The sequence below is a fragment of the Periophthalmus magnuspinnatus genome, chromosome 19 (genome assembly GCF_009829125.3).
Source record: "Periophthalmus magnuspinnatus isolate fPerMag1 chromosome 19, fPerMag1.2.pri, whole genome shotgun sequence".
NCBI lineage: Eukaryota > Metazoa > Chordata > Actinopteri > Gobiiformes > Gobiidae > Periophthalmus > Periophthalmus magnuspinnatus.
In genome coordinates this window covers 2,148,823-2,172,973 of record NC_047144.1, presented here as the reverse complement: position 1 = coordinate 2,172,973, position 24,151 = coordinate 2,148,823, and the positions used below count along the sequence as shown (strand labels likewise).

Sequence of the window (24,151 nt, the reverse complement as noted above, 5' to 3'; positions counted from 1 at the left end):
GGTTCAGACCTGGTTTAGTCCTGGTTTATTACTGAAATGATTCATTCATTTTCATTTTTTTTTCTTTCTACATTTTCACAGAAGACATGAAATACATGAAACATTTATTAAATTAAATGTTTCATGTATTTCATGTTTCATTAAATTTTTGGTCCAAACTCTCCGCTGTAACTTCTCCGGCCTCGATGAGCTTCACGTGGAGCTGAAGCTGAAGCTGTGGTGACGTCACACTCTGTCACGTCTTTAAACCGTCTGTGAGCGACGGCCAAAACTGAAAAAGCAAAGACTGTTTTTAAAAATATAACACCTAAATCCAGATGTTTGGAGTTTGTTTTGTGTTCGCTCCACGTGTGTCGTGTTTCAGCGTCTTCAGTGGAAATAAAGACTTTTACTGAAACATGAGTCTAAATAACGGACTCCAGGCACAAACCAAAGCACAATATATTTATTTATAGAAAACAATATTAATATAGATTTAATTTCTTTACCAGTTTGTAAAAATAATAAAAAAAATAAAAATAAAAAAACATTTGACACATGAAATGGTCAGAGTCAAAAACATTCACAAACGTCCAAGTGCAGAAAAAAAACAAACATTTATCATCTTTTCTTTACAAAAACCCCTTTAAAGACGCACTATGGGACTTTTCGGTGGATGGTCCGTCACTGTGATGCTATTCCTCTGCCTGGAATGTTCCGCAGTACAGCATTAAACTTATCTAACAAACATTTATCCAATCACACGTGTTTTTATTGCACCGTATCGCCTCGCCACAGATCCGACGCGTAACTGGCCTCAGTGGCGTCGCCCGCGTTTCTCCATGGGGATAAATAAATTAAATGAAACACTGCGGAATATTTCAGGTAAATAATAATGTCTCTATGGTGACAAGCAGGTGGATGACCCTTCACTAGAAAATTTGCGCTGTGCAGTTTAAAAAAACAAACAAAACGTATTTAAAATGTCCAACTTTTTGTAGTAAAATAAAATTATATTAAAATATCCTTTTTAAATTATTTGAATTGTGATTTATGATTTTGAAACTATTTTAAAATAATAAAATCTCTGTATTTTTATTCAGTTTGGTCACGCTCCTCCGTCGCGGCTCGAGACAGAACCAAACATAATCGTCCAATCAGATTCGTTTATTTCCGTGACACGTGTGAAACGAAGAAGCTCATTGGTCGCCTGTGATTCACAAACAAAATGACATTTCTCTCGCCTCACAGTTTAAACTTCGCTCACTGATTCTGCAGAAATCCGCCTTTTTTTTTTTCAGTGATATTTTTGGCAGCGAGGGACGTTGTTCTTCATCGATTTCTTTTTATTTATTTCTTTCCCGCCACTTCCGTCGTATTTTTCGCCCCCTGAACGTGCGTGAAAAGTCCCAAACTGGGTGTAGGATCAACGGGTTCGGCGAAAAATTGGATAAAACTGGCATCACGACAATGTCCCCTGCCCCAAGACTCAACGGCGCCACCTAGAAAATTCAAATTTCCTTTTATTTTTTCCACCATGTCTGTCTCTGATTGGCTGATCCACCTGTCAATCACGCCCAGACTCACATCTTTGTAAAGTTTGTGTTCTGGACTCCATTTTTATTTATTTTTTAAATTTTTTTTTTGGTATATTAAAATTCTCTTCTCTGAGTCGAGCGTTTAAATTATTCCCCGTTTGATCAGATCCGGCTGATCCTAGTCCCGCCCCTCCCTCCCGTCCCTCTCCCTGATTGGTCCTTGTTCCTGGTTCCTGGCTCTGATTGGCCCGTCGCTGCGTGGCGCGTGCAGGTGCTTCAGTCTGATTGGCTGCTTGTTGAAGCGCTCCATGATTTCTCGGATGCGGGACAGGTTGGTTCTGGTGAGGGTGAAGTGGCAGGGGGTGGGCGTGGGGTCGTAGCCCACCTCACACCTCCTGGAGCTGGGCCCGAACCCCACGGCCCGGGCCCACACGCGGTACTCCCCCGGGTTCAGCAGGCGCCAGTAATCTCCATCTGCGGCTGAGGGCAGAGGGACGAGAGGGTCAGAGTGGGGTCAGTGAGGGGTCAGAGTGGGGTCACAGTGAGGGGTCAGTGTAGCGTCAGAGTGGGGTCAGTGTAGAGTCAGTGTAGAGTCAGTGTAGGGTCAGTGTGGGGCCAGTGTGGGGTCAGTGTAGGGTCAGAGTGGGGTCAGTGTGGAGTCAGAGTGGGGTCACAGTGGGGTCGGTGTAGCATCAGAGTGGGGTCGGTGTGGGGTCAGTGTGGGGTCAATGCGAGTCAGTGTAGGGTCAGTGTGGGGTCAATATGGGGTCAGTGTGGGGTCAGTGTAGCATCAGAGTGGGGTCGATGTAGGGTAAGTGTAGGGTCAGTGTGGGGTCATTATGGGTATAACAGAAACTATAAGCAAACAGAAACTACAAATAAACTATAAAACAGAAACCATAAACAAACTATAAATAAAAAGAAACTAAACAAACTGAAACTACAATCAAACAGAAACTATAATCAAATAAAAACTATAAACAGAAACTACAAATAAACAAACTACAAAACAGAAACCATAAACAAACAGAAACTATAATCAAACAGATGTGTTAGCTTCAGTATAGTTAGCTCTTCCTTCAGACAGATATAAGGCCGTGTCCAGCAGTAAACTGACCAGGACTGAAGAAAAGACTTGGACGAGCAGCTAAACGTCTTCACTCTAAAGCTTTTGTCCAGTTGCAGATTTGAATTTCTCTTTTCCTGCCAAACCACCGCCTCAAAATAATGGACACTACGGAGATGTAATACTGTAATGTGACAGATCTGGTCCAGTGTTTGGGAAGTGGAAAATCATGGATGCTGTTACTTTTCACATCTGCACATCTTTAATTAAAAAAAAAAAGCAATAAGGGGAGCAATAAGTGTTTTTTTTCTGGACATTCAGGTGATGTAACGGCGATTATAGTTGTTGGCGATCATCAGGATTATATAAAATCTCCCACGAGCGATTATTGCCGACCCTTTTTATCACGATAAACGATATTGTTTATTGTCCCGTCCATAGTAAAAAGTCAGTCCGTGTCGTCTCCTCGTTGGCCCCGACCCCTCTCCTCTCTGATTGGCCGTACCTGTCTTGACGTCGTGGTTGATGCCCTCCACTGAGACTGTGGCGTTGGCGATGGGTCGACCCTGAAGATCTCTGACCACTCCTTTGATTCCTCTGTGCACCTGAAGGGGGAGCGCTAGCACAGTTATACGAGGTCAAAAGCGACGCTACATTTCGCGTAAACCGATCCCTCTACGGATTCTTGCCTGGGTGGAGTCAAAGGTGAACATAGCGACGCCGACATAGCGAAGTGCAGAGGGAAACGCGCCATTTGTGGAGCGAAAGATGTTTTTAAATAAAGTTCTTGGCTTTTTTTTGCTGTTGTGATGATATGACCAATCAGATTCAAATATTCAACTTGGCGCTAGCTGGTTTATACGTCACTACGACACGATATTATGTTGTTTGCAGAATAATTTAATTACTTTAAGGTGGTAAATAATAAAGTACAATTCGTTTTGCGCCAGTAATATAGATATATGAAGTACGGCTGGTGCGTTGTTAGCATGCTAGTTGTCATTAGCAAAAACAAAACTCCACTCTGGTCTTTAAAAGCTGTAAAAGGTGCTAATAAACTCATCATGGTGAATAATTAGGATGCTCTTAACGAATAAGATAAATAAGGAGTAACTTTGGACGACTGCAAACTGTTTAAAATTCTGTTTAAAGTTCTGTTTTTCACGTTTTTAAGACGGTAAAACCGCAGTGCAGAGACTTTACCTGTTCCATAAAGACGAGCAGAGCCTCCCTGTTATTCTCCCACTCCTCTGGCAACTCGCTCTCATGAGGAAACTTATCACAGCCCACGAACATGGAGAGCTCGAAGCAGTTTGTGTGCAGGTAACTGAAGTCATTCATGCCTTCAAAATAAAACACACAGATATACAACGGGTAACTGGAGTCATTCATGCCTTCAAAATAAAACACACAGATATACAACAGGTAACTGGAGTCATTCATGCCTTCAAAATAAAACACACAGATATACAACGGGTAACTGGAGTCATTCATGCCTTCAAAATAAAACACAAAAACATAAGCTCAAAGCATTTACTGTGTGGGTAACTGAAGTCATTCAAAGCTTAAAAATCTAATTCACAAATGTAAGAATCAGATAATAATAATGCCTTATGTGACATGTTTTATTTGTGATGTCTTTTATTTTTGATGTCTTATTTGTGATGTCTTTTATTTGTGATGTCTTTTACTTTTGATGTCTTATTTGTGATGTCTTTTATTTATTATATGTTTTACTTGTGATATCTTTTATTTTTGATGTCTTGTTTTTGATGTATTTTATTTTTGATGTCTTATTTGTGATGTCTTTTATTTTTGATGTCTTATTTGTGATGTCTTTTATTTTTGATGTCTTATTTGTGATGTCTTTTATTTTTTATGTCTTTTACTTGGAAAACACATCACAAGTAAAACATTTGACTTTTCGTTGAAGCCTCTCAAAGCTACACTCTGTCGTTCTTCATTCACTCCACACTCGGTGGTGGTTAATTTACTACTGTAGCCACAGCTGCCCTGGGACAGACTGACAGAAGTGAGGCTGTTAATCTGCACCATCAGCCCCTCTGAACATCACCAACCGTTCACACTCACATCAAATTCACCAGGCAATGTGGGTGAAGTGTCTTGCCTAAGGAATCGATCCTCTGACCTTCTGGTTGGAGGGACTACTGCTCTAACCACTGAGCCACTGTTGCTAAGATGTGAGTGAGTTAATGCCATACTATGGAACATTCAAGCTAAAGTAAAGTTCCCTGTGAAGACACTGTCACGCTCACTCCCGGGTGCAGTGTGCCAGGCCGCCCCGTTGATGGCGCCGTCCTCTTTGGCGAAGTCCTCGGTGTGACAGACTCTCCTCTGAGCCGCCGTCATGAGGCGATGAGTCGACGCGTAAGAGAACGCCAACCATCTGAGAGACAAGTACACAGAAAAGTACTACAAAGTGCTAACAGCAGGAGAAGGAGTAGTAGTAGTAGTAGTAATAGTAATAGTAGATGTTGTACTGGTTGTAGTAGTTGCAGTAGTAGTCGGAGTAGTAGTAGTAGTAGATGTTGTTGTAGTAGTAGTAGTAGTAATAGTAGTAGTTGCAGTAGTAGTAGTAGTTGTAGTAGATGTACTGGTTGTAGTAGTTGCAGTAGCAGTAGTAGTAGTAGTAGCAGTAGTAGGAGTAGTAGTAGTAGCAGTAGTAGTAGATGTTGTAGTAGTAGTAGTAGTAGATGTTGTACTGGTTGTAGTAGTTGCAGTAGTAGTAGTATTAGTAGTACTAGTAGTAGTAGTAGTAGTAGTAATAGTAGTAGTTGCAGTAGTCGTAGTAGTAGTTGTAGTAGATGTTGTACTGGTTGTAGTAGTAGTAGTAGTAATAATAGTAGCAGTAGTAGTAGATGTTGTAGTAGTAGTAATAGTAGTAGTTGCAGTAGTTGCAGTAGTAGTAGTAGTAATTGTAGTAGATGTTGTACTGGTTGTAGTAGTAGTAGTAGTTGTAGTAGATGTTGTACTGGTTGTAGTAGTTGCAGTAGTAGTGGTAGTAGTACTAGTACTAGTAGTAGTAGTAGTAGTAGTGTGAGACCTGAACACATGGTCGTCTGGAGAGGGGCTGGCCTTGCGCACCACACCCACAGATCGAGTCTTGTCGTAGGGGAAGGTGACCACCAGCTCCCCCCCCTGGAGGTTTCCCCCCAGGACGAAGGGGAACTTCTCCATCCACGAGATCAGGGCTCGTGTCTCTACTGCCACCTACAGGACCGGAGGAGAAGAGCGAAGTTTACAGAAAGAACCATTTTTGCACTTCTCCAAATAACCATAATCAGCTAGTACTACTACTATCACTACCACCACCACCACTACTTCTACTACTACTACTACTACTACTACTACTACTACTACTACTACTACTACTACTACTACTACTACTACTACTATTGAACTACTTTCTCTCCATCTTTGTTATGAGTTTTCTTAAATCACACCATCTTTCTCAGGCTGTTTTTCTCTGAGGGGGATCCCAGGAACAGCCTTCTATTTTGGGCTACAGCGTGACTCACTGCAGCCTCTCTGGACTCTGGACTGGAGGAAAAAATAGCGCCAAAGTCTACGTCACAAATAGACCACGCTCTCCCAAAATAAACCAGATGACACGCCGGAACACATCAGACGACAGAGAAAATGTTTGGACTGTGAGAAAAAAAACGCCGAAAAGGTTTGTGTTCACGTTTTAAAATTTAAAGATGGAGGACACGGCCTATATCCAAACGTACAAATTAAACAACGTTGAACCAGTTACTTTTAATGCCATACTGTGGAACATTCCGGTCAAAGCAATAGCATCTCCACGGAGACAAGTGAGTGGCAAACCCTCCACCCGAAAATGTACATAATGCACCTTTAAAAGCAACACTGTGTAACTTCCTGGAGGTGGCACTTTACCTGCGTGATTCCATAGAAAGTTAAAGCCACAATTTGGAACATTCTCCACATTCATCATACTTTAAAGGACTTCAGTATACTTTAAAGGACTTCAATATACTTTAAAGGACTTCAGTATACTTTAAAGGACTTCAGTATACATTAAAGGACTTCAGTATACTTTAAAGGACTTCAGTATACTTTAAAGGACTTTAGTATACTTTAAAGGACTTCAGTTTACTCTAAAGGACTTCAGTATACTTTAAAGGACTTCAGTATACTTTGAAGGACTTCAGTATACTTTAAAGGACTTCAGTATACTTTAAAGGACTTCAGTATACTTTAAAGGACTTCAGTTTACTTTAAAGGACTTCAGTTTACTTTAAAGGACTTCAGTTTACTTTAAAGGACTTCAGTATACTTTAAAGGACTTCAGTATACTTTAAAAGACTTCAGTATACTTTAAAAGACTTCAGTTTACTTTAAAGGACTTCATCATACTTTAAAGGACTTCAGTTTACTTTAAAGGACTTCAGTTTACTTTAAAGGACTTCAGTATACTTTAAAGGACTTCAGTATACTTTAAAGGACTTCAGTATACTTTAAGTAGACTTCAGTATACTTTAAAGGACTTCAGTATACTTTACAGGACTTCAGTATACTTTACAGGACTTCAGTATACTTTAAAGGACTTCAGTATACTTTAAAGGACTTCAGTATACTTTAAAGGACTTCAGTATACTTTAAAGGACTTTAGTATACTTTAAAGGACTTCAGTTTACTTTAAAGGACTTCAGTATACTTTAAAGGACTTCAGTATACTTTAAAGGACTTCAGTATACTTCACAGGACTTCAGTATACTTTAAAGGACTTCAGTATACTTCACAGGACTTCAGTATACTTTAAAGGACTTCAGTATACTTTAAAGGACTTCATTATACTTTACAGGACTTCAGTATACTTTAAAGGACTTCAGTATACTTTAAAGGACTTCAGTATACTTTACAGGACTTCAGTATACTTTAAAGGACTTCAGTATACTTTAAAGGACTTCAGTTTACTTTAAAGGACTTCAGTATACTTTAAAGGACTTCAGTATACTTTACAGGACTTCAGTATACTTTAAAGGACTTCAGTATACTTTAAAGGACTTCAGTATACTTTAAAGGACTTCAGTATACTTTAAAGGACTTCAGTATACTTTAAAGGACTTTAGTATACTTTAAAGGACTTCAGTTTACTTTAAAGGACTTCAGTATACTTTAAAGGACTTCAGTATACTTTAAAGGACTTTAGTATACTTTAAAGGACTTCAGTATACTTCACAGGACTTCAGTATACTTTAAAGGACTTCAGTATACTTTAAAAGACTTCAGTATACTTTAAAGGACTTCAGTATACTTTAAAAGACTTCAGTATACTTTAAAGGACTTCAGTATACTTCACAGGACTTCAGTATACTTTAAAGGACTTCAGTATACTTCACAGGACTTCAGTATACTTTGAAGGACTTCAGTATACTTTGAAGGACTTCAGTATACTTTAAAGGACTTCAGTATACTTTGAAGGACTTCAGTATACTTTAAAGTACTTCAGTATACTTCATGCTTCAGTAAACGGTTCAGTTTGGACACAGAAGGTGCGGGTGGTGCCGTGTCTACCGCTGACCGATCCGTTGCGCTGCTGGTACCAGTCGGGGATGGGCAGGTGGTGGTTGGGGACTCTCCGGGGAACCAGCTTCTTGGCCTCGGCCTCCCACAGAATGGAGTTCAGATCTGGGAAGTTGTGGTGGATGTCTATGCCCTCCTGACTCCAACGACCCAGAGACCAGCCGCTCAGCTCGGAGCCCTGGAGGAAATACAGAATTATGTCAGATGCCCTCCCATTCTCCTAAATCCCAGGAGTGTTAGACTGGGACGAGGGCAGGTAAAATGTCTCTACTTAATGCTGTGGTGTGATTGGATAAATATAGCGGGGGTGGGGGGGTTGAAGGGGAGGTATCTGTTAGACCAATCACACTGTTCGTTACACCTCCTGACTCCCCCGCTCCTCCCCCACTCCTCCCCCGCTCCTCCCCCACTCCCCTCCCCTTTAGACCTCCAGACTGGACAAACACGTGACACTGTAATGATCCTGTTTTTTGCCCTTTGTCCCTTTAAGAGCACACGCTGCAGCTGTGTGACTCAGGAAGTTAAGCAACTTCATAAACCTGATAAACCTGATAAATCTGCCTCAACGACACAGATCTCTTCCCTTAAACCGTGAGTTTTCTCTGAGGACGTCCCGTGCAGAGATGGCTGAGCAGTTCGCAGCAGTGGAGGACTATCTGACCTGTGCTGTGTGTCTGGAGACCTTTAAAGAGCCGGTGACTCTGGGCTGTAACCACAGCTTCTGCTCCGACTGTCTTCATGGATACTGGGACCAGAACCAGACCAGGAACTGCCCCGTCTGCAGGAGGAAGTCTTCTAAAGGCCGTATTATTGTAAACTTTGCCTTAAAGGAGCTGTGTGTCTCTTTCACTGACAAACTGAAGTCTAAGGACAGAGCTTCAGTCTGCAGCACACACCCAGAGGTCCCCCCTCTGTTCTGCATAGACGAGGCCCGGCTCCTGTGTCCTCTGTGTGAGTTCTCTCTTCACAGAGACCACACGGTGGTGCCTGTGGAGCAGGCAGAGAGGGAGCTGAAGGAGCAGCTCCAGTCTCAGGTGGAGGCTCTGAGGAAGAACAGAGCAGAGGCCCAGGCTCTGGAGCAGATCTACAGAGACACACAGCGGCACGCTCACAGACAGGCTGAGCTCTGTGAGAGGAACATCAGAGCAGAGTTTCAACGCTTACACATGTTCCTCAAGGAGGAGGAGGAGCTCCGACTCTCCTCACTCAGGGAGGAGCAGAGCAGACAAGCCCAGAGCATGACCTCTCAGCTGGACAGGCTCAAGGAGACACTGGCCTCTCTGGAGCAGAACATCCAGGAGCTGGAGAAGCAGCTGGAGAAGAAAGCAGAGGACTTCCTCCTCTCCTACAGCCCAGCACAGAGCCCCAAAGAGCCCCCAGGCCCCCTCCCTCCTCTGGGGCCTGGACTGCTCCTAAACCAGGCCAAAGTCCTGGGAAACCTGGCCTTCAGCGTCTGGAGGAAGATGGGACAGAAGGTCGAGTACAGTCCTGTGGTTCTGGACCCAAACACTGCAAACCCACATCTCAGTCTGTCAGACAATCTGACCTCTGTGACCTGGACAGAGACTCCTCTCCAGGTCCCTGAGAATCCAGAGAGATTCTGTAAATATCCTGTAGTTCTGGGCTCTGTTGGTTTCAGCTCTGGGAGACACCACTGGGACGTGGAGGTGGGGGACCACAGTCGCTGGATTATAGGTGTGACTAAAGAGTCAGTCAACAGGAAAACAGAGATGCCTTTTAACACAGACTCTGGATGTTTTCTTTTAGCACACTTAACTGGCAAATACATCACTGATTCTGGTGAGGTGAAATTAAAACAAAACCCCCATAAAGTCCGGGTCCAGTTGAACTGTGACAGTGGGACATTTTCCTTCTATGACTCCAGAGACATGTCTCTTATTTACATTTATAAAAACATTCCCAAAGAGAAACTGTTCCCATGTTTTTGTTTGGGACGCCCTGATGCAGAGTGTAAAACCAACAACATCAGGATCTGTGCCACGACTAAACCAGGACTAAACCAGGACTAAACCAGGACTAAACCAGGACTAAACCAGGTCTAAACCAGGACTAAACCAGGACTAAACCAGGACTAAACCAGGACTAAACCAGGACTAAACCAGAACTAAACCAGGACTAAAGCAGGATGTTTCTTGTCCTGCTCAGTCCTGTATAACCTGCTCTTTTCTTATTCTCTCTATGTTTTTACTGCACGTTTGAAAATCTGTTATTGATTAATCGACAGTGTCCAAGATCAACAATTTAAGGCAATTCAGGTTTAAAAGAGTTTTTGTTGTTGTTGTTTGTTTCTTTTTTTAAAGGTGCACTGTGTACTTTTTAAGAGTCTGGAAAATGTCCCACAGTGTAGCATAAAACATATTAAAACATATCCATGGAGACAAACAGCTGAACTCACCAAACCAAGTATTTTAGTCGACGAAAACGTCTGTAACTGAATAAATACATGAAAGATGCACAAGTTTAATGCCATACTGTGGGACATTTGACACATTTTCATGAGTCGACCCAAGTGACAAACACAACAAATCAGAAAATTTACACAGTGCAACTTGAAATGTTCAAAAATTGTCTTGGGAAAAGTAGCTCCGACATTATATTTGTAAGAATTGTCTTGTTTTATGGAGACACAGTTTCAGTTGTGGTCGTCTGGTTTTTGAGACGATCCGGCTCCGTCCAGAACATTTTACACTGATGGAACTGTCTGGAAACACTGGGACTTTGATCCTACTCTGAGATACAAAGTCCAGCCCCAAAGGAGGAGTTTTAGAGACTGGCTAGACCTACACCTCCTTTGTTTGCTTTGGGTCTGAGGATGGAGTTATAGATGTGGGACGGGTGATGTCTGAGGCCCCCATTCCTGTTCAAGGAAGGATTGTCTTTCCTAACAAAAAAATGCTTCTTTAACTCTCCTCTCAAACCATTTCTTTCCTGTGGCTCAGATCTGAACTTCACTCTCTTCAAAGGAGGTGAGTGTCTTTGAGATGCAGATGAACAGCAGACTGTGGTCCTGAGCTGCTCTTGCTGCTCAGGACCACAATGTTTGTTTTTAAAGCTCTTCATGGTCTTGCACCTTTATATCTTTGTGAGCTGTTAACGGCTCATACGCCCAACAGAGCTCTGCGGTCGGCCAGTCCACACCTGCTGGACGTCCCCAGAACCAAAAGGAAACAGTGGGGTGACCGTTCATTTTCTGTGGCTGGTCCCAGACTTTGGAACTCTTTACCCCTAGAGTTAGGCTCAGTCACTACTTTGTCTCTGTTCAAAGCCAAAGCTAAAGACTCATTTGTTCACGATTGCCTTCAGCTAATGACTCTTTTTTTTAAAATTGTTTGTTGTTTTGTATATAGAATTTTTGTTGCTGTTGTTTTTACATTTTAATGCACTTATGAAAAGCGCTTTGGTTCAGTTTTTGCTGTTGTAAAGTGTTGTACAAATAAAGTTTGATTTGCTCGATTGCGTCGGTGTTGGTTCATTCTCTTATGAAGTGTCTGTTTAGTTTCTCACTGCACTCTTCACTGAACGAAGTAGACCACGTTACTTTGTTTGTGGCTCGGGGTTTTGTCCTTTGGGTGAACCAGTTTCCGTCTTAAAGTGTTTGTAGGTTTGAAATCGAATCGAATTTCACATTTTCAGAAATTTCCGTCTGTTTCAAACTTGTCTTTTGCTGTCATTCTGAGTAGTTCTGTCCCTCTTGTGTATCGTCTGTGTCTCCTGTCATGTGGTTTGTCGTCTTCTCGTTTCAGGGATTGAGAATGCTTCTGTAAACAGCTGGTAGATTACATCAGAGTCCAACAGAGTCTTCACAAAAATACCTCCCTTCACTCCACTTGCTCCTCTTTTGGGGCTGGACTTAATAAACTCAGAGTAGGAGAAATTCCCAGTGTTTCAAGCCAGTTCCATTAATGTAAAACGTGTTCTGGATGAAGCTGAAACATCTTGATCTTAAAAACAGTGTCCAGATGACACCACTGAAACCATCTCTACTTTGAATTACGCCGTCTGTATTATATTAAATCTGAAGTATGTTGTCCAAATCACATAAATAAATCTATAAAAGATCATGATTAAAGTGGATATCACATGTTTTATTTTATTCCAATTAAGGGGAAGTTTGTGAAGAAAGTTTGAAAAAACAAAACAAAAACGTACGTCACATAAACTGCTGTGTCCAACCAGGAAGTAAATTTAACAAAAATGATGTAACCAGGGAAACCGCTGTAGTACTAGGAGTATATAGCAGCAGCATTAGTAACAATAGAAGTAATACTACCGTAGACATATAATTAGCACACGCGGCATTCAATGCTAATGCTTTCATCCACTTAGCAACTTGGCTACTCTGAGAGGAATTTGTAAGACCAGAGCCAGTCCCCTGTAGTTTGTCCTATAGCCGTTAGCATTAGCATTAGCATACGGGGACTGACTTCATCATTCATTTGAGAAAAAACATAAAAACGAGACGTAAACGCCGTCGTTAAGTGATCGAGAAACGGGCAGAGATAGAGAATTTCACGTCCATGAGTACTACTAGTATTAGCAGCAGCGGGAGTAGTAGCATTAGTAGTAGTAGTAGTGGTAGAAGTAGCAGTGGTAGTAGTCGTAGTAGTAGTCGTGCGTACCATTTGATAGGCCTTCTCGTAGCCGTCGGGGTTGACAGAGGGCAGCAGGTGGATCCTGGTCTCTTCCACTAGGTGGCGCACACGCGGGTTTCCGTTCAGATACTCCACACACAGGAAGTGCATCAGGAGCAGAAGAAGCTCGCGGCCCAACACCTCGTTACCGTGGGAACCGGCCGTGTAGCGAAACTCCGGCTCCCCTAGTGGACACATTAGGGATTCAGTTCTTAGCGCACATTTTAAACGCGCCCGGGAGCGCTAGCGTCTCTGTACCTGATTTTTACCGTCTTAAAAAAACGTGAAAAACAAAAAAACAAGTTCATTTTAAACAGTTTGCAGTGAAACAACGTTATTCCTCGCTTAAATTATCCAATCAGAACACTCTAATTATTCACCACGATGAGTTTGTAAACGCTTTTCACACCTCTAAGAAGGCTAACGCTAACAGCCAAATCAGCAGTTTGAGTGGGAGGAGCTTGGCCGTGGACGTGGAGCAGGAAAATATAAACCTGTATATTAAATAGATTTATAATGAATTCATCAGAAGTTTGCGTTTTTTAATTAAAGAAGCTTATGTTTTAATTTCACACTAAGGCCTTAATCATTTGCAGCGATGATTCTGAAGTCACGACCTGATACAGTTTATTTATTTATGCTGCGCTGAATGTGACGTTGCGGTATGTTTGGTTTGCATTTTGTTTATTTACGACGTGCCACTAAGCCTCAATCTGTATTTTATTATCATCTACAGACTCGAGTGTCTCCCGAGGCCGTTTCTCTGTGGAGTTTACACGCGGCGTCAGAGGCACGAGCGCCGCTGCGACCGGAGACGGTATTTTAATAAATCCACGAACGGAGAAGCGAAAACCCGGACTGGACTGGGCAAAGTGTAAGGAAAAATACGGACTGGATTAGATGATATTTTAATAAATCCACGAACGGAGCCGCGAAAACCCGGACTGGACTAGGCAAAGTGTAAGGAAAAGTACGGACTGGATTAGACGATATTTTAATAAATCCACGAATGGAGCAGTGAAAACCCGGACTGGACTAGGCAAAGTCTAAAGTACGGACTGGATTAGATGATATTTTAATAAATCCACGAACGGAGCTGCAAAACCCGGACTGGATTAGGCAAAATGTAAGGAAAAGTACGGACTGGATTTCTATGAATACAGTTGTTTCATGGATTAGCGCAGAGGCGTCAAACACATTTTCACCGAGGGCCACATCAGCAAAATGGCCGCCATCAAGGGCCAGATGTGACTGTGCGGCAGAGAACCCTCTGATGCATGAATTATAAAAGCCTTGGTCAAGATTTTTTTCTGAAGTGTTTTTATTCTTCTCAGGACATGAAACAACACTGTGAACTGCCTGTAAAAATGAATTCACTTGTGTTCTATTATATATATTAGAAAACCAATCAGAGGAAATTTACTTGCAGTTACACAGACTGACCACTGAATTGACCTCAATGGAGTGTGGCAGCAGAGAGCACCCCAGAGGCTCCACCACATAAACCACTTCTGTGATTTCTATGAACTAATCCAACAATAACAGGTTTTTCAGAACATGGAGAAGTCTAATTGTGCTTCCGGTTGGTTAGAAAATGTTTTAATTCTTCTCTCACCGACTTCGTGTTCTCCGGGATTGTCCGAGATCTCGATGGCGTAAAGTTTGAGTCCGTTGAAGCTCTTCCCGATGTTGTAGATCCGAGTGATGTTTGGACACAGCTCGTTCACCACCTTCATCAACTGGAAACACACACAGTGAATCCTCTGCGCCCTCTGACCCTCTCCTCTGCATCGTCTGCTCCTCTGACCCTCTCTGCTCCTCTGACCCTCTCCTCTGCTCCTCTGACCCTGTCCTCTGCATCATCTGCAACGCTGTCAATCAAACCTGTTGCTAACGCTAACAGGAGCGACCTCGGGGAAAGAAGGACCTGATTTGTCTGTTATTAATGTTCATATCTTGATTTACAGACACAATAGTGAAATAAAAACCCCAGGATCATGTAGAGGGTTAATACGAACATTTAAGACCAGAATGAGTCTGAAGCAGCAGAGACAGAGAGAGGAGACGGTTTATCAAAAACCCCAAAAAATAAACCCCAAATAAAAAAAATTAAAAAAAAACAATTCAAAATAACTAAAAAAAATTATAATATAATAAAAATCACTAAAATAAAACCTCTAAATAAATAAATAAATAAATAAATAAATAATAATAATAATAATAACTAAATAAATAAAAATTAAAAAGAAATTTAAAAAAAACTAAAGAAAAACTTAAAAAATAAACTCAAAATAACTAAGAAAAAAAACAACAGGATCATGTAGAGGGTTAATACGAACATTTAAGACCAAAATGAGTCTGAAGCAGCAGAGACAGAGAGGACAGTTTATAAAAAAAAAAACCCAAAAATAAACCCAAAAAATAAAAAATAAATAAAACAAATAAAAATTCAAAATATAATAATATCATAAAAATAACTAAAATAAAACCTCAAAATAAATAATAATAATAATAATAATAATAATAATAATAATAATAATAATAATAATAAATACAAATTTAAAAAAACAAAAGAAAAACTTAAAAAATAAACTCAAAATAACTAAGAAAAAAAACCCAGGATCATGTAGAGGGTTAATATGAACATTTAAGACCAAAATGAGTCTGAAGCAGCAGAGACAGAGAGGGGAGCGACGGTTTATCAATAAAAGTGAACTGGAGCCAGAGTCGATGGAGCTGGAAGTGATCACTTTTATTTGGAGCTCTGTCCATTATACACACAGTCTATGGTGGTGACCCAGATAAAACGTGAGCCGCTGTGTGTGTTTCTTCTATTGTAAATCTAATTGTGCCTCAGACGCGTCACTACAGCTGAAAATAGAGCCCAGTGTCAGCGGCACAACAGGTTTAACGAGGAGAATTATCACCAGTGTCGTCACAAGACTCAAATTTCAAACTTGATTTCGATACTAAGGAATAGACTCAACACTCAACACCGATTCTGATGCCACGATGAAAATAAACACACTTTATTTAGGCAATGTACGGCTCTGACGCAGCTCACGATGGTTCTAAAGCGGTTTTAGAGATTCTGATGTTCATCGTGTTTTCTACAGTTGCTGTTTTTGAGTCGGTTTGTTTCTTTTCTTTGTGGGTTTAATTTGTTGAACCTCAAAAAATCGGCGGAATGACACTATCAGAGAGCGGAGTAAGTAAGTAAGAGCAAGTGTCTTGCCCAAGGACAGCGACAACGACGAGGGGACACAGTTTTTCATTGGATGGAGCTGGACGCGCACAGGCTGTTGTTCTTTTAGACACTGTGTTTTGACTCTCGTTGGGACGGGGTCAGAGGATCCTCCTGTGTTTAATAGAAAAGCTCAGTGAAGTGCGCAGAGGTCAAAGGTCAGGCCTATTATAAAGAGAAGAAGAAGAGTTCAGACGGACGACTGCAGGATGTCCCGAGTCTGAGTTTGGAAAGAAACTCATCTAAGAAACTCATGTGAGAAACTCATCTAAGAAACGCACCAAACAAAGAAAGAAATATACCAGTGGTTTCCATTGGTTCAGTCCTGGTTTAGACCTGGTTTAGACCTGGTTTAGACCTGGTTTAGACCTGGTTTAGTCCTCGCTCAGTCCTGATCCAGTCCCGGTCTAGTCCCGGTCCAGTCCCGGTCCAGTCCCGGTCTAGTCCCGGTCCAGTCCTGGCTTAGTCCTGGTTTAGTCCTGGTTTAGTCCTGGTTTAGTTCTGGTTTAGTCCTGGTTTAGTCCTCGCTCAGTCTTGATCCAGTCCCGGTCTAGTCCCGGTCCAGTCCCTGTCTAGTCCTGGTTTAGTCCTGATTTAGACCTGGTTTAGTCCTGGTTTAGTCCTCGCTCAGTCCCGGTCCCGGTCCAGTCCCGGTCCAGTCCCGGTCCAGTCCCGGTTTAGTCCCGGTCCAGTCCCGGTCCAGTCCCGGTCCAGTCCCGGTCCAGTCCCGGTTTAGACCTGGTTTAGACCTGGTTTAGTCCTGGCTCAGTCCTGATCCAGTCCCGGTCCAGTCCCGGTTTAGTCCCGGTCCAGTCCCGGTCCAGTCCCAGTCCAGTCCCGGTCCAGTCCCGGTCCAGTTCCGGTCCAGTCCTGGTCCAGTCCCGGTCCAGTCCCGGTCCAGTCCTGGTTTAGTCCCGGTCCAGTCCTGGTTTAGTCCCGGTCCAGTCCCGGTCCAGTCCCGGTCCAGTCCCGGTCCAGTCCTGGTTTAGTTCCTACCTGCCTCATCTCTTTGTAGTTGTGGTGTTTAAAGTCCAGTTCGTCTGTGGTGATGACCTCGTTCCTTCTGTGGTAATAGTTGTTTGGATCTGACAAAATAAACAAAGACACAGGTGAGGGAGGGCATCTGACACAAAATAAACAAAGACACAGGTGAGGGAGGGCATCTGACACACGGGGCTATGGGAGGGCATCTTACACACTTGCCTGGGAGAGGACAGCCCAGCACCTCTGCTCTCAGACACACCCCTCCCTTGTGGTACCAGGTCTGGGGGTTGATGCGGAGGTACCGGGCCACGACGGGACTCGGGAACAGGCTCCGGACCGGGATCTCCTTCTCCCAGTTTCCCTTCAGGATCTACTGACACACAACGAAGTATTAACCTGGTTTAGTCCTGGTTTAGTCCTGGTTTAGTCCTGGTTTAGTCCTGGTTTAGTCCTGGTTTAGTCCTGGTTCAGTCCTGGTTTAGTCCCAGATTAGTCCTGGTTCAGTCCTGGTTCAGTCCTGGTTTAGTCCCAGATTAGTCCTGGTTTAGTCCCGGTTTAGTCCCAGATTAGTCCTGGCTTAGTCCTGGTATAGTCCTGGTTTAGTTATGGTTTAGTCCTTGTTTAGTCCTGGTTTAGTCCTGGTTTAGACCTGGTTCAGTCCTGATTCAGTCCTGGTTTAGTCCTGGTTTAGTCCTTGTTTAGTCCTGGTTCAGTCCTGGTTTAGTCCCAGATTAGTCCTGGTTTAGTCCCGGTTTAGTCCCGGTTTAGTCCCAGATTAGTCCTGGTTTAGACCTGGTCCAGTCCTGGTCTAGTCCTGGTTTGGTTCAGTCCTGGTTTAGTCCTGGTCTGTGGAGAGGCAAGTCTGCTAGAGTAAGAATGCATGTTTGCCAGGTATGTTTGACTCACTGTTAGCATCACTACTTCCCGTTAGCATCACTACTTCCCGTTAGCATCACTACTTCCCGTTAGCATCACTACTTCCCGTTAGCATCACTACTCCGTGTCCAGTTTTATCTCTTGGAAGTTTTTTCTGACTCACTCTAAAATGAATAAATATTTAAAGATGAGGCCGTGGACAGGGGAGCTGCAGGTGGGTTTGGGGTCAGAGGTCAGAGGTCAGGGGGTTAGGGTCAGACAGTGGACAGGGAGCCGCAGGTGGATGTCACTGACAACACGTTAAACACCACGCAAATAAAATGAATACTTCACCTGAGACATTTCTGTGTTTAGAAAGTGACATGTTTGTGCCTCAATGCTAATGCTAATGCTAATGCTAACGCAAATGCTAACTATGATCCATAATAAATATTAGAACAGCACCACAAACTAAAGAATTCAACGTATCTTAATAATTATATAGTCTTTATTTGAATTAAACGTTTTTTTATTTTATATTTGACACTTTTATTCAACGAGCTAGCTAATGCGCTGCTAGCTAACGTGCTGCTAGCTAACGTGCTGCCGTGCATGGAGCTAATTCAAAACTCCTTTAATTAAATAAACACCACATAGATACGTTTAATATCACACTGGGGAACTTTCCAGGCAACGCAATAACATCTCCATGGAGACAAGGAGGTGGCAGAAAAGTTCCACGGTCCATCTTTAAAAAAAACAACAACATTATTCTGTATTTTAGACCAAACCGTTGTGATTTTTCATTCTTTTCGTCTATTTTTGTTCATATTTTCTTTGGCGTGTTGTGATTGTGTTTCCTCAGAGATGTGTGTGTTGTTTTGTTTTTTGTTTTTTTATTTCCTGTTCATAGTTTGCCGTTTATGGGCCGAGGGGACGACCAGCTGCTGCGACGCTCCGCTCTGGAATTTTTTCATGTTTGTTCTGGGATTTCATCAAGTTTGGATCAAGAGTCTGAAACGAGTCTCCGTCTGCTGCTCTCGGAACACGAAGGTCCAGATCAGGACAGACTCTGATCTAATGGTGTTTCCTGGAGTTTTGTTTCATTCTCACATGTTTAACACACAGACTCTGCAGATTTAGGCTGAAAACACTCTGTTCCACCTTGTGATGTCATCATGTGGTGATACAGGAAGTGCTCCACTGTGTTTTTAAACTCCACCTTCACTAGAATCATTTGGATCATTTCAGACCTGGATTTTCTCTTTCTGTCCTTTCTGTCCTCCCCGTCTTTTTCTCTTCTCTTTTATCAGCTACTTTCTTCCTTCTCTTTCTTTTTTATTACCCCCTTTCTCATCCTCTGTCTCTCTCCTTTTCTCTCATAATCCCTCCTTTCCTCTTTCTCCCTCTCTCTGGCTCCTTCCATCCCTCTATCTTCCTCTCTCAAGTTCATGTTTGGTCTTGATTTAGACTTGGATTTGTTCAGTCCTGTTTGTTTGTTCCAGTCCTTTTTCAGTTTGTTTCAGTGTGTTTCAGTTTGTTTCAGTCCTGTTTCAGTCTGTTTCAGTTTGTTTCAGTATGTTTCAGTTTGTTTCAGTCTTATTTCAGTCCTGTTTCAGTATGTTTCAGTGTGTTTCAGTGTGTTTCAGTCTGTTTCAGTGTGTTTCAGTGTGTTTCAGTCCTGTTTCAGTTTGTTTCAGTCCTGTTTCAGTTTGTTTCAGTCCTGTTTCAGTGTGTTTCAGTGTGTTTCAGTGTGTTTCAGTCCCGTTTCAGTGTTCTGTTGGTGTTAGACTCACCAGGTCCTTGGAGCCGTTCTTCAGTGTGGTCCAGGAGTGACTGTCGTTACTGACCATGACCCTGTAGGACGTCACCCAGTCGCTCCTGTGAGACACGTCACATCAGAACCTCACGAAACAACAACGTCAATCAAACCTGTCGCTAACGCTAACAGGAGCGACCTCAGGAAAGAAGGACCTGATGTGTCTGTTATTAATGTTCATATCTTGATTTACAGACACAATAGTGAAATAAAAACCCCAGGATCATGTAGAGGGTTAATACGAACATTTAAGACCAGAATGAGTCTGAAGCAGCAGAGACAGAGAGAGGACAGTTTAAAAAAACAAAACAAAAAATAAAATCAAAATAACTAAAAAAACAAAACAAAAACAAACCCAAAATAACTTAAAAAAAAGAAAAAAAATAACAAAAAAAACCCTCAAAGTAACAAAAAAAATTAAAATCAAAAAATCAAAATAAACTCAAAATAACTAAAAATAAATAAATAAAATCAAAATAAACTTAAAATAACATAATAATAATAATAATAATAATAATAATAATAATAATAATAATAATAATAATAATAATAATAATAATAATAATAATAATAATAATAATAATAATACAATGAAAAAAATAAATAAAATAATGAACCCCAGGATCATGTAGAGGGTTAAGTCTGAAGCAGCAGGTACAGAGAAAGGATACAGTTTTTCAATGTAAAGTGAATTGGAGCCAGAGTCGAGGGAACAGGAAATGCCCATGATCACTTCCTGTTTGGAACGCGGCGACGAGCAGGTTAGCCATGTCCTTTTATACATATATACAGTCTACGTCCTCTCCACACGAAACAAAAACTGGAGCAAAGTTCAGCGTCGTCTCTGTCGGTTTAAATAAACAAAAGGTAAATTTTTTATTTCACTCCAGCTTCAGAAAACAGTGATGGACGAAGAAATTAATGTTGTAACTTCAGTAAAAGTACAGATACAAAAGTACTGACGTTAAAGTATCACATGAAAAAATCTACTTAAGTAAAAGTATTAAAGTACATGTTTAAAAATGTACTTAAAGAGTAAAAAATAAAAGTATTTCATGCAGATTTTGAGTCTTTTAAAGCTTCAAAAGTCTCATCCTCTGACCAGGACACGCCCCGCTGAGCTTCAGAGCAGTTACCCCCACAGCGCCCTCTCCTGGGGCGTCTGAACCACGCGCCCTCTGGTCACAGGGACAGATGGACCGACCGCATGAGCCACATCAAACACTGAGGATTAGACCTATTTATACATCGAACCTGACCTGGATCTGACACAAGAGGACGGGAGGGCATCTGACACAAGAGGACGGGAGGGCATCTGACACAAGAGGACGGGAGGGCATCTGACACAAGAGGACGGGAGGGCATCTGACACAAGAGGACGGGAGGGCATCTGACACAAGAGAGGACGGGAGGGCATCTGACACGAGAGGACGGGAGGGCATCTGACACACGAGGACGGGAGGGCATCTGACACAAGAGAGGATGGGAGGGCATTGGACACACGAGGACGGGAGGGCATCTGACACAAGAGGACGGGAGGGCATCTGACACAAGAGGACGGGAGGGCATCTGACACAAGAGGACGGGAGGGCATCTGACACAAGAGAGGACGGGAGGGCATCTGACACGAGAGGACGGGAGGGCATCTGACACACGAGGACGGGAGGGCATCTGACACAAGAGAGGATGGGAGGGCATTGGACACACGAGGACGGGAGGGCATCTGACACAAGAGGACGGGAGGGCATCTGACACAAGAGGACGGGAGGGCATCTGACACAAGAGGACGGGAGGGCATCTGACACAAGAGAGGACGGGAGGGCATCTGACACAAGAGAGGACGGGAGGGCATCTGACACAAGAGGACGGGAGGGCATCTGACACAAGAGGACGGGAGGGCATCTGACACAAGAGAAGACGGGAGGGCATCTGACACAAGAGGACGGGAGGGCATCTGACACACAGGGTATAAGTTTTACATCTCGCTCTTTTTTGTTGTGAATAAAAATTGAAATAAGTTGAGGGTAAAAAAAGCGGATGAGCTGGAAATGAGTGAAGTCGACACAGTGAAGCTCCTCGTCCCACCTGAAGGGGGCAGTGCACCACAGCGTGTGTCGGGGTGTGTGGGTGTGTGTCTGTCGGGGTGTGTGTGTGGGTGTGTGTGGGGGTGTGTGTGTGTGTGTCTGTGTGCGTGTCGGTGGGGGTGTATGTGTGCAGCGTGTGTATGTATGTAGGGGTGTGTATGTAGTGTGTGTGTGTGTGTGTGTGGGTGTATGTGTGTTGGGGTGTGTGTGTGTGTGATTTGTGCTTCAGGGATCTGAGCTCCAAGAACTACAGAAACCTGGAAGAGAAGAGGAAAGAAGAAGGAAGAGAGAGATAAAGAAAAGGAGGAGGGAGAGAAATGCCTGGAAGTGTCAGAAAGGTGAGGAAGAGAGCGAGGGGAGGAGAGGAGGCGAGAGAGGGAGAGAAGAGGAGAGAGAAGAGAGGAGGAAAAGAGAGAAAGGCCTGTAAGAGTCACAAGGGAGAAAGAGAGAAGCCTCAAGTGTCAGAAAGAAAGAAGAGGAAGAGAGAGAAAGTATATATCCCATAATGCATCACAAGTGTGCTCTCATTCAGGGCGGGGTCAGGAGGAGGGGCGGGGTCAGGAGGAGGGGCGGGGTCAGGAGGAGGGGCGGGGTCAGGTGGTGGTACTCACGCCCAGAGCGAGCTGCGCCCTTGGGTGATGACTCCGGTGAAGCGGGTGAGTCTCCGGGCGTCGACCTCGAGCCACTGCAGGGCGTCGTCTCTGCCCGCGCACCACGCCCCGTCGTACAGGTCATCCTCGTACAGACCGCCCTATAGGAGCGCAGAGAGGGTCAGAGCGGCCAATAGGAGCGCAGAGAGGTCAGAGCGGCCAATAGCAGAGCAGAGAGAGTCAGAGCGGCCAATAGGAGCGCAGAGAGGGTCAGAGCGGCCAATAGGAGCGCAGAGAGGTCAGAGCGGCCAATAGGAGCGCAGAGAGGGTCAGAGCGGCCAATAGGAGCGCAGAGAGGGTCAGAGCGGCCAATAGGAGCGCAGAGAGGGTCAGAGCGACCAATAGGTGCGCAGAGAGGGTCAGAGCGACCAATAGGAGCGCAGAGAGGGTCAGAGCGGCCAATAGGAGCGCAGAGAGGGTCAGAGCGGCCAATAGGAGCGCAGAGAGGTCAGAGCGGCCAATAGGAGCGCAGAGAGGGTCAGAGCGGCCAATAGGAGCGCAGAGAGGGTCAGAGCGGCCAATAGGAGCGCAGAGAGGGTCAGAGCGACCAATAGGTGCGCAGAGAGGGTCAGAGCGACCAATAGGAGCGCAGAGAGAGTCAGAGCAGCCAATAGGAGCGCAGAGAGGTCAGGGCGGCCAATAGGAGCGCAGAGAGGTCAGAGCAGCCAATAGGAGCGCAGAGAGGTCAGGGCGGCCAATAGGAACAATATAAACAAATAGAAAATAGAAGTAATAAAACCTTCTCCTTCTGATCCTAAACGGCCAGCTGCTCCCGTCTCTTATTTGCACATTATTAAACGAACTCAGACTCAGATCTGCACAAACCTGTTTGACCTGGAGTCTCCTGCTGCTTGTTTCCATGGAAACGTTGCCCCTTTGACGATAATCTTCCACAGTGTGGCATAAAACATGTCTATATCGATGGAGAATGTTACGGAGCATTATTTTAGCTGTTCTGGTGGGGGGTCTGCCACCTGCTGGTCTCTGTGGATATATTTCTTTGCCTGGAATGTTCCACAGTATGGTATTAAATGGTGGTTGCCTCTTCACAGATCAGAATGACCCTGTGATATTTCAGAGCAATAAAAATAAGAATCAAATAAATGCAAAACAGAAAAGTTGAATGACTTTTGTCCAATAGCCTTATCAAAGCATCTCCATGGAAACGAGCAGGAGGCAGACCCTCCCGTCAGAAAAGTTCCAGAGTGCTCCTTTAAATGTGTCTAGGGCTCACTCCGGGTCTGGGGTTTTACTCTGGGGTTTTTCTGTCACAGTTTGTGTTTAAGTCAAGCTCAGACTGAACTGACAGCTCCATTAAAACAAAATGAAAGATCCAACCCTCATCTCCCTGTCTGAAACAGAAAGAGAGAAAGAGGAAGAGAAGGAGGGGAGGGAGAGAAAGAAGGAGAGAGGGAGGACAGAGGGAGGGGGGAGCGTGAGTTTAAAGTGTTGACTCTTGACGTGTCTGGACTTCACTGTTTACACACTGCGCCAAGATCCTTCTGATTTATGATGAATCCAGATGCCCCACGAGCTCGTACCACACCTGCACGCTCACCTGTATGCTAATGCTAATGCTAACGCTACAGGACGCACACAGGGTGAGGACAGAAGGGCATCTGACACACATGTGAGAGACAAGCTCGTACCACACCTGCACGCTCACCTGTATGACCTGTATGACCTGCACACTCACCTGTATGACCTGC

The 24,151-nt window shown here is 43.5% G+C and overlaps 3 protein-coding genes across 3 annotated transcripts in view; 1 reads left to right on the top strand and 2 right to left on the bottom strand.

Annotated features, from left to right (window-relative positions):
• The window catches only part of LOC117387594 (NACHT, LRR and PYD domains-containing protein 1a allele 5-like), a 769,741-nt gene that overhangs the window by 111,596 nt on the left and 633,994 nt on the right, over positions 1-24,151 (bottom strand). The window lies entirely within an intron of this gene.
• cpxm2 (carboxypeptidase X (M14 family), member 2) overlaps positions 1,075-24,151 on the bottom strand; it is a 40,755-nt gene continuing 17,678 nt past the window's right edge. The window contains exons 4-15 of the mRNA XM_033984408.2: positions 22,404-22,543; positions 19,686-19,770; positions 17,254-17,404; positions 17,047-17,135; positions 14,422-14,545; positions 12,795-12,991; positions 8,153-8,332; positions 5,648-5,814; positions 4,860-4,990; positions 3,787-3,926; positions 3,089-3,188; positions 1,075-1,997 (exon numbers count right to left, since the gene is read on the bottom strand). Of these exons, the coding sequence (XP_033840299.2) occupies positions 1,696-1,997; positions 3,089-3,188; positions 3,787-3,926; positions 4,860-4,990; positions 5,648-5,814; positions 8,153-8,332; positions 12,795-12,991; positions 14,422-14,545; positions 17,047-17,135; positions 17,254-17,404; positions 19,686-19,770; positions 22,404-22,543 (1,806 nt within the window). The 3' untranslated portion in view covers positions 1,075-1,695. The remainder of the gene's footprint in view (positions 1,998-3,088; positions 3,189-3,786; positions 3,927-4,859; positions 4,991-5,647; positions 5,815-8,152; positions 8,333-12,794; positions 12,992-14,421; positions 14,546-17,046; positions 17,136-17,253; positions 17,405-19,685; positions 19,771-22,403; positions 22,544-24,151) is intronic.
• On the top strand, positions 8,719-11,564 carry LOC117386973 (nuclear factor 7, brain-like). The gene has a single exon (XM_033984357.2). The coding sequence runs from the start codon at positions 8,778-8,780 to the stop codon at positions 10,182-10,184; it is 1,407 nt and encodes a 468-aa protein (XP_033840248.1). The 5' UTR covers positions 8,719-8,777; the 3' UTR covers positions 10,185-11,564.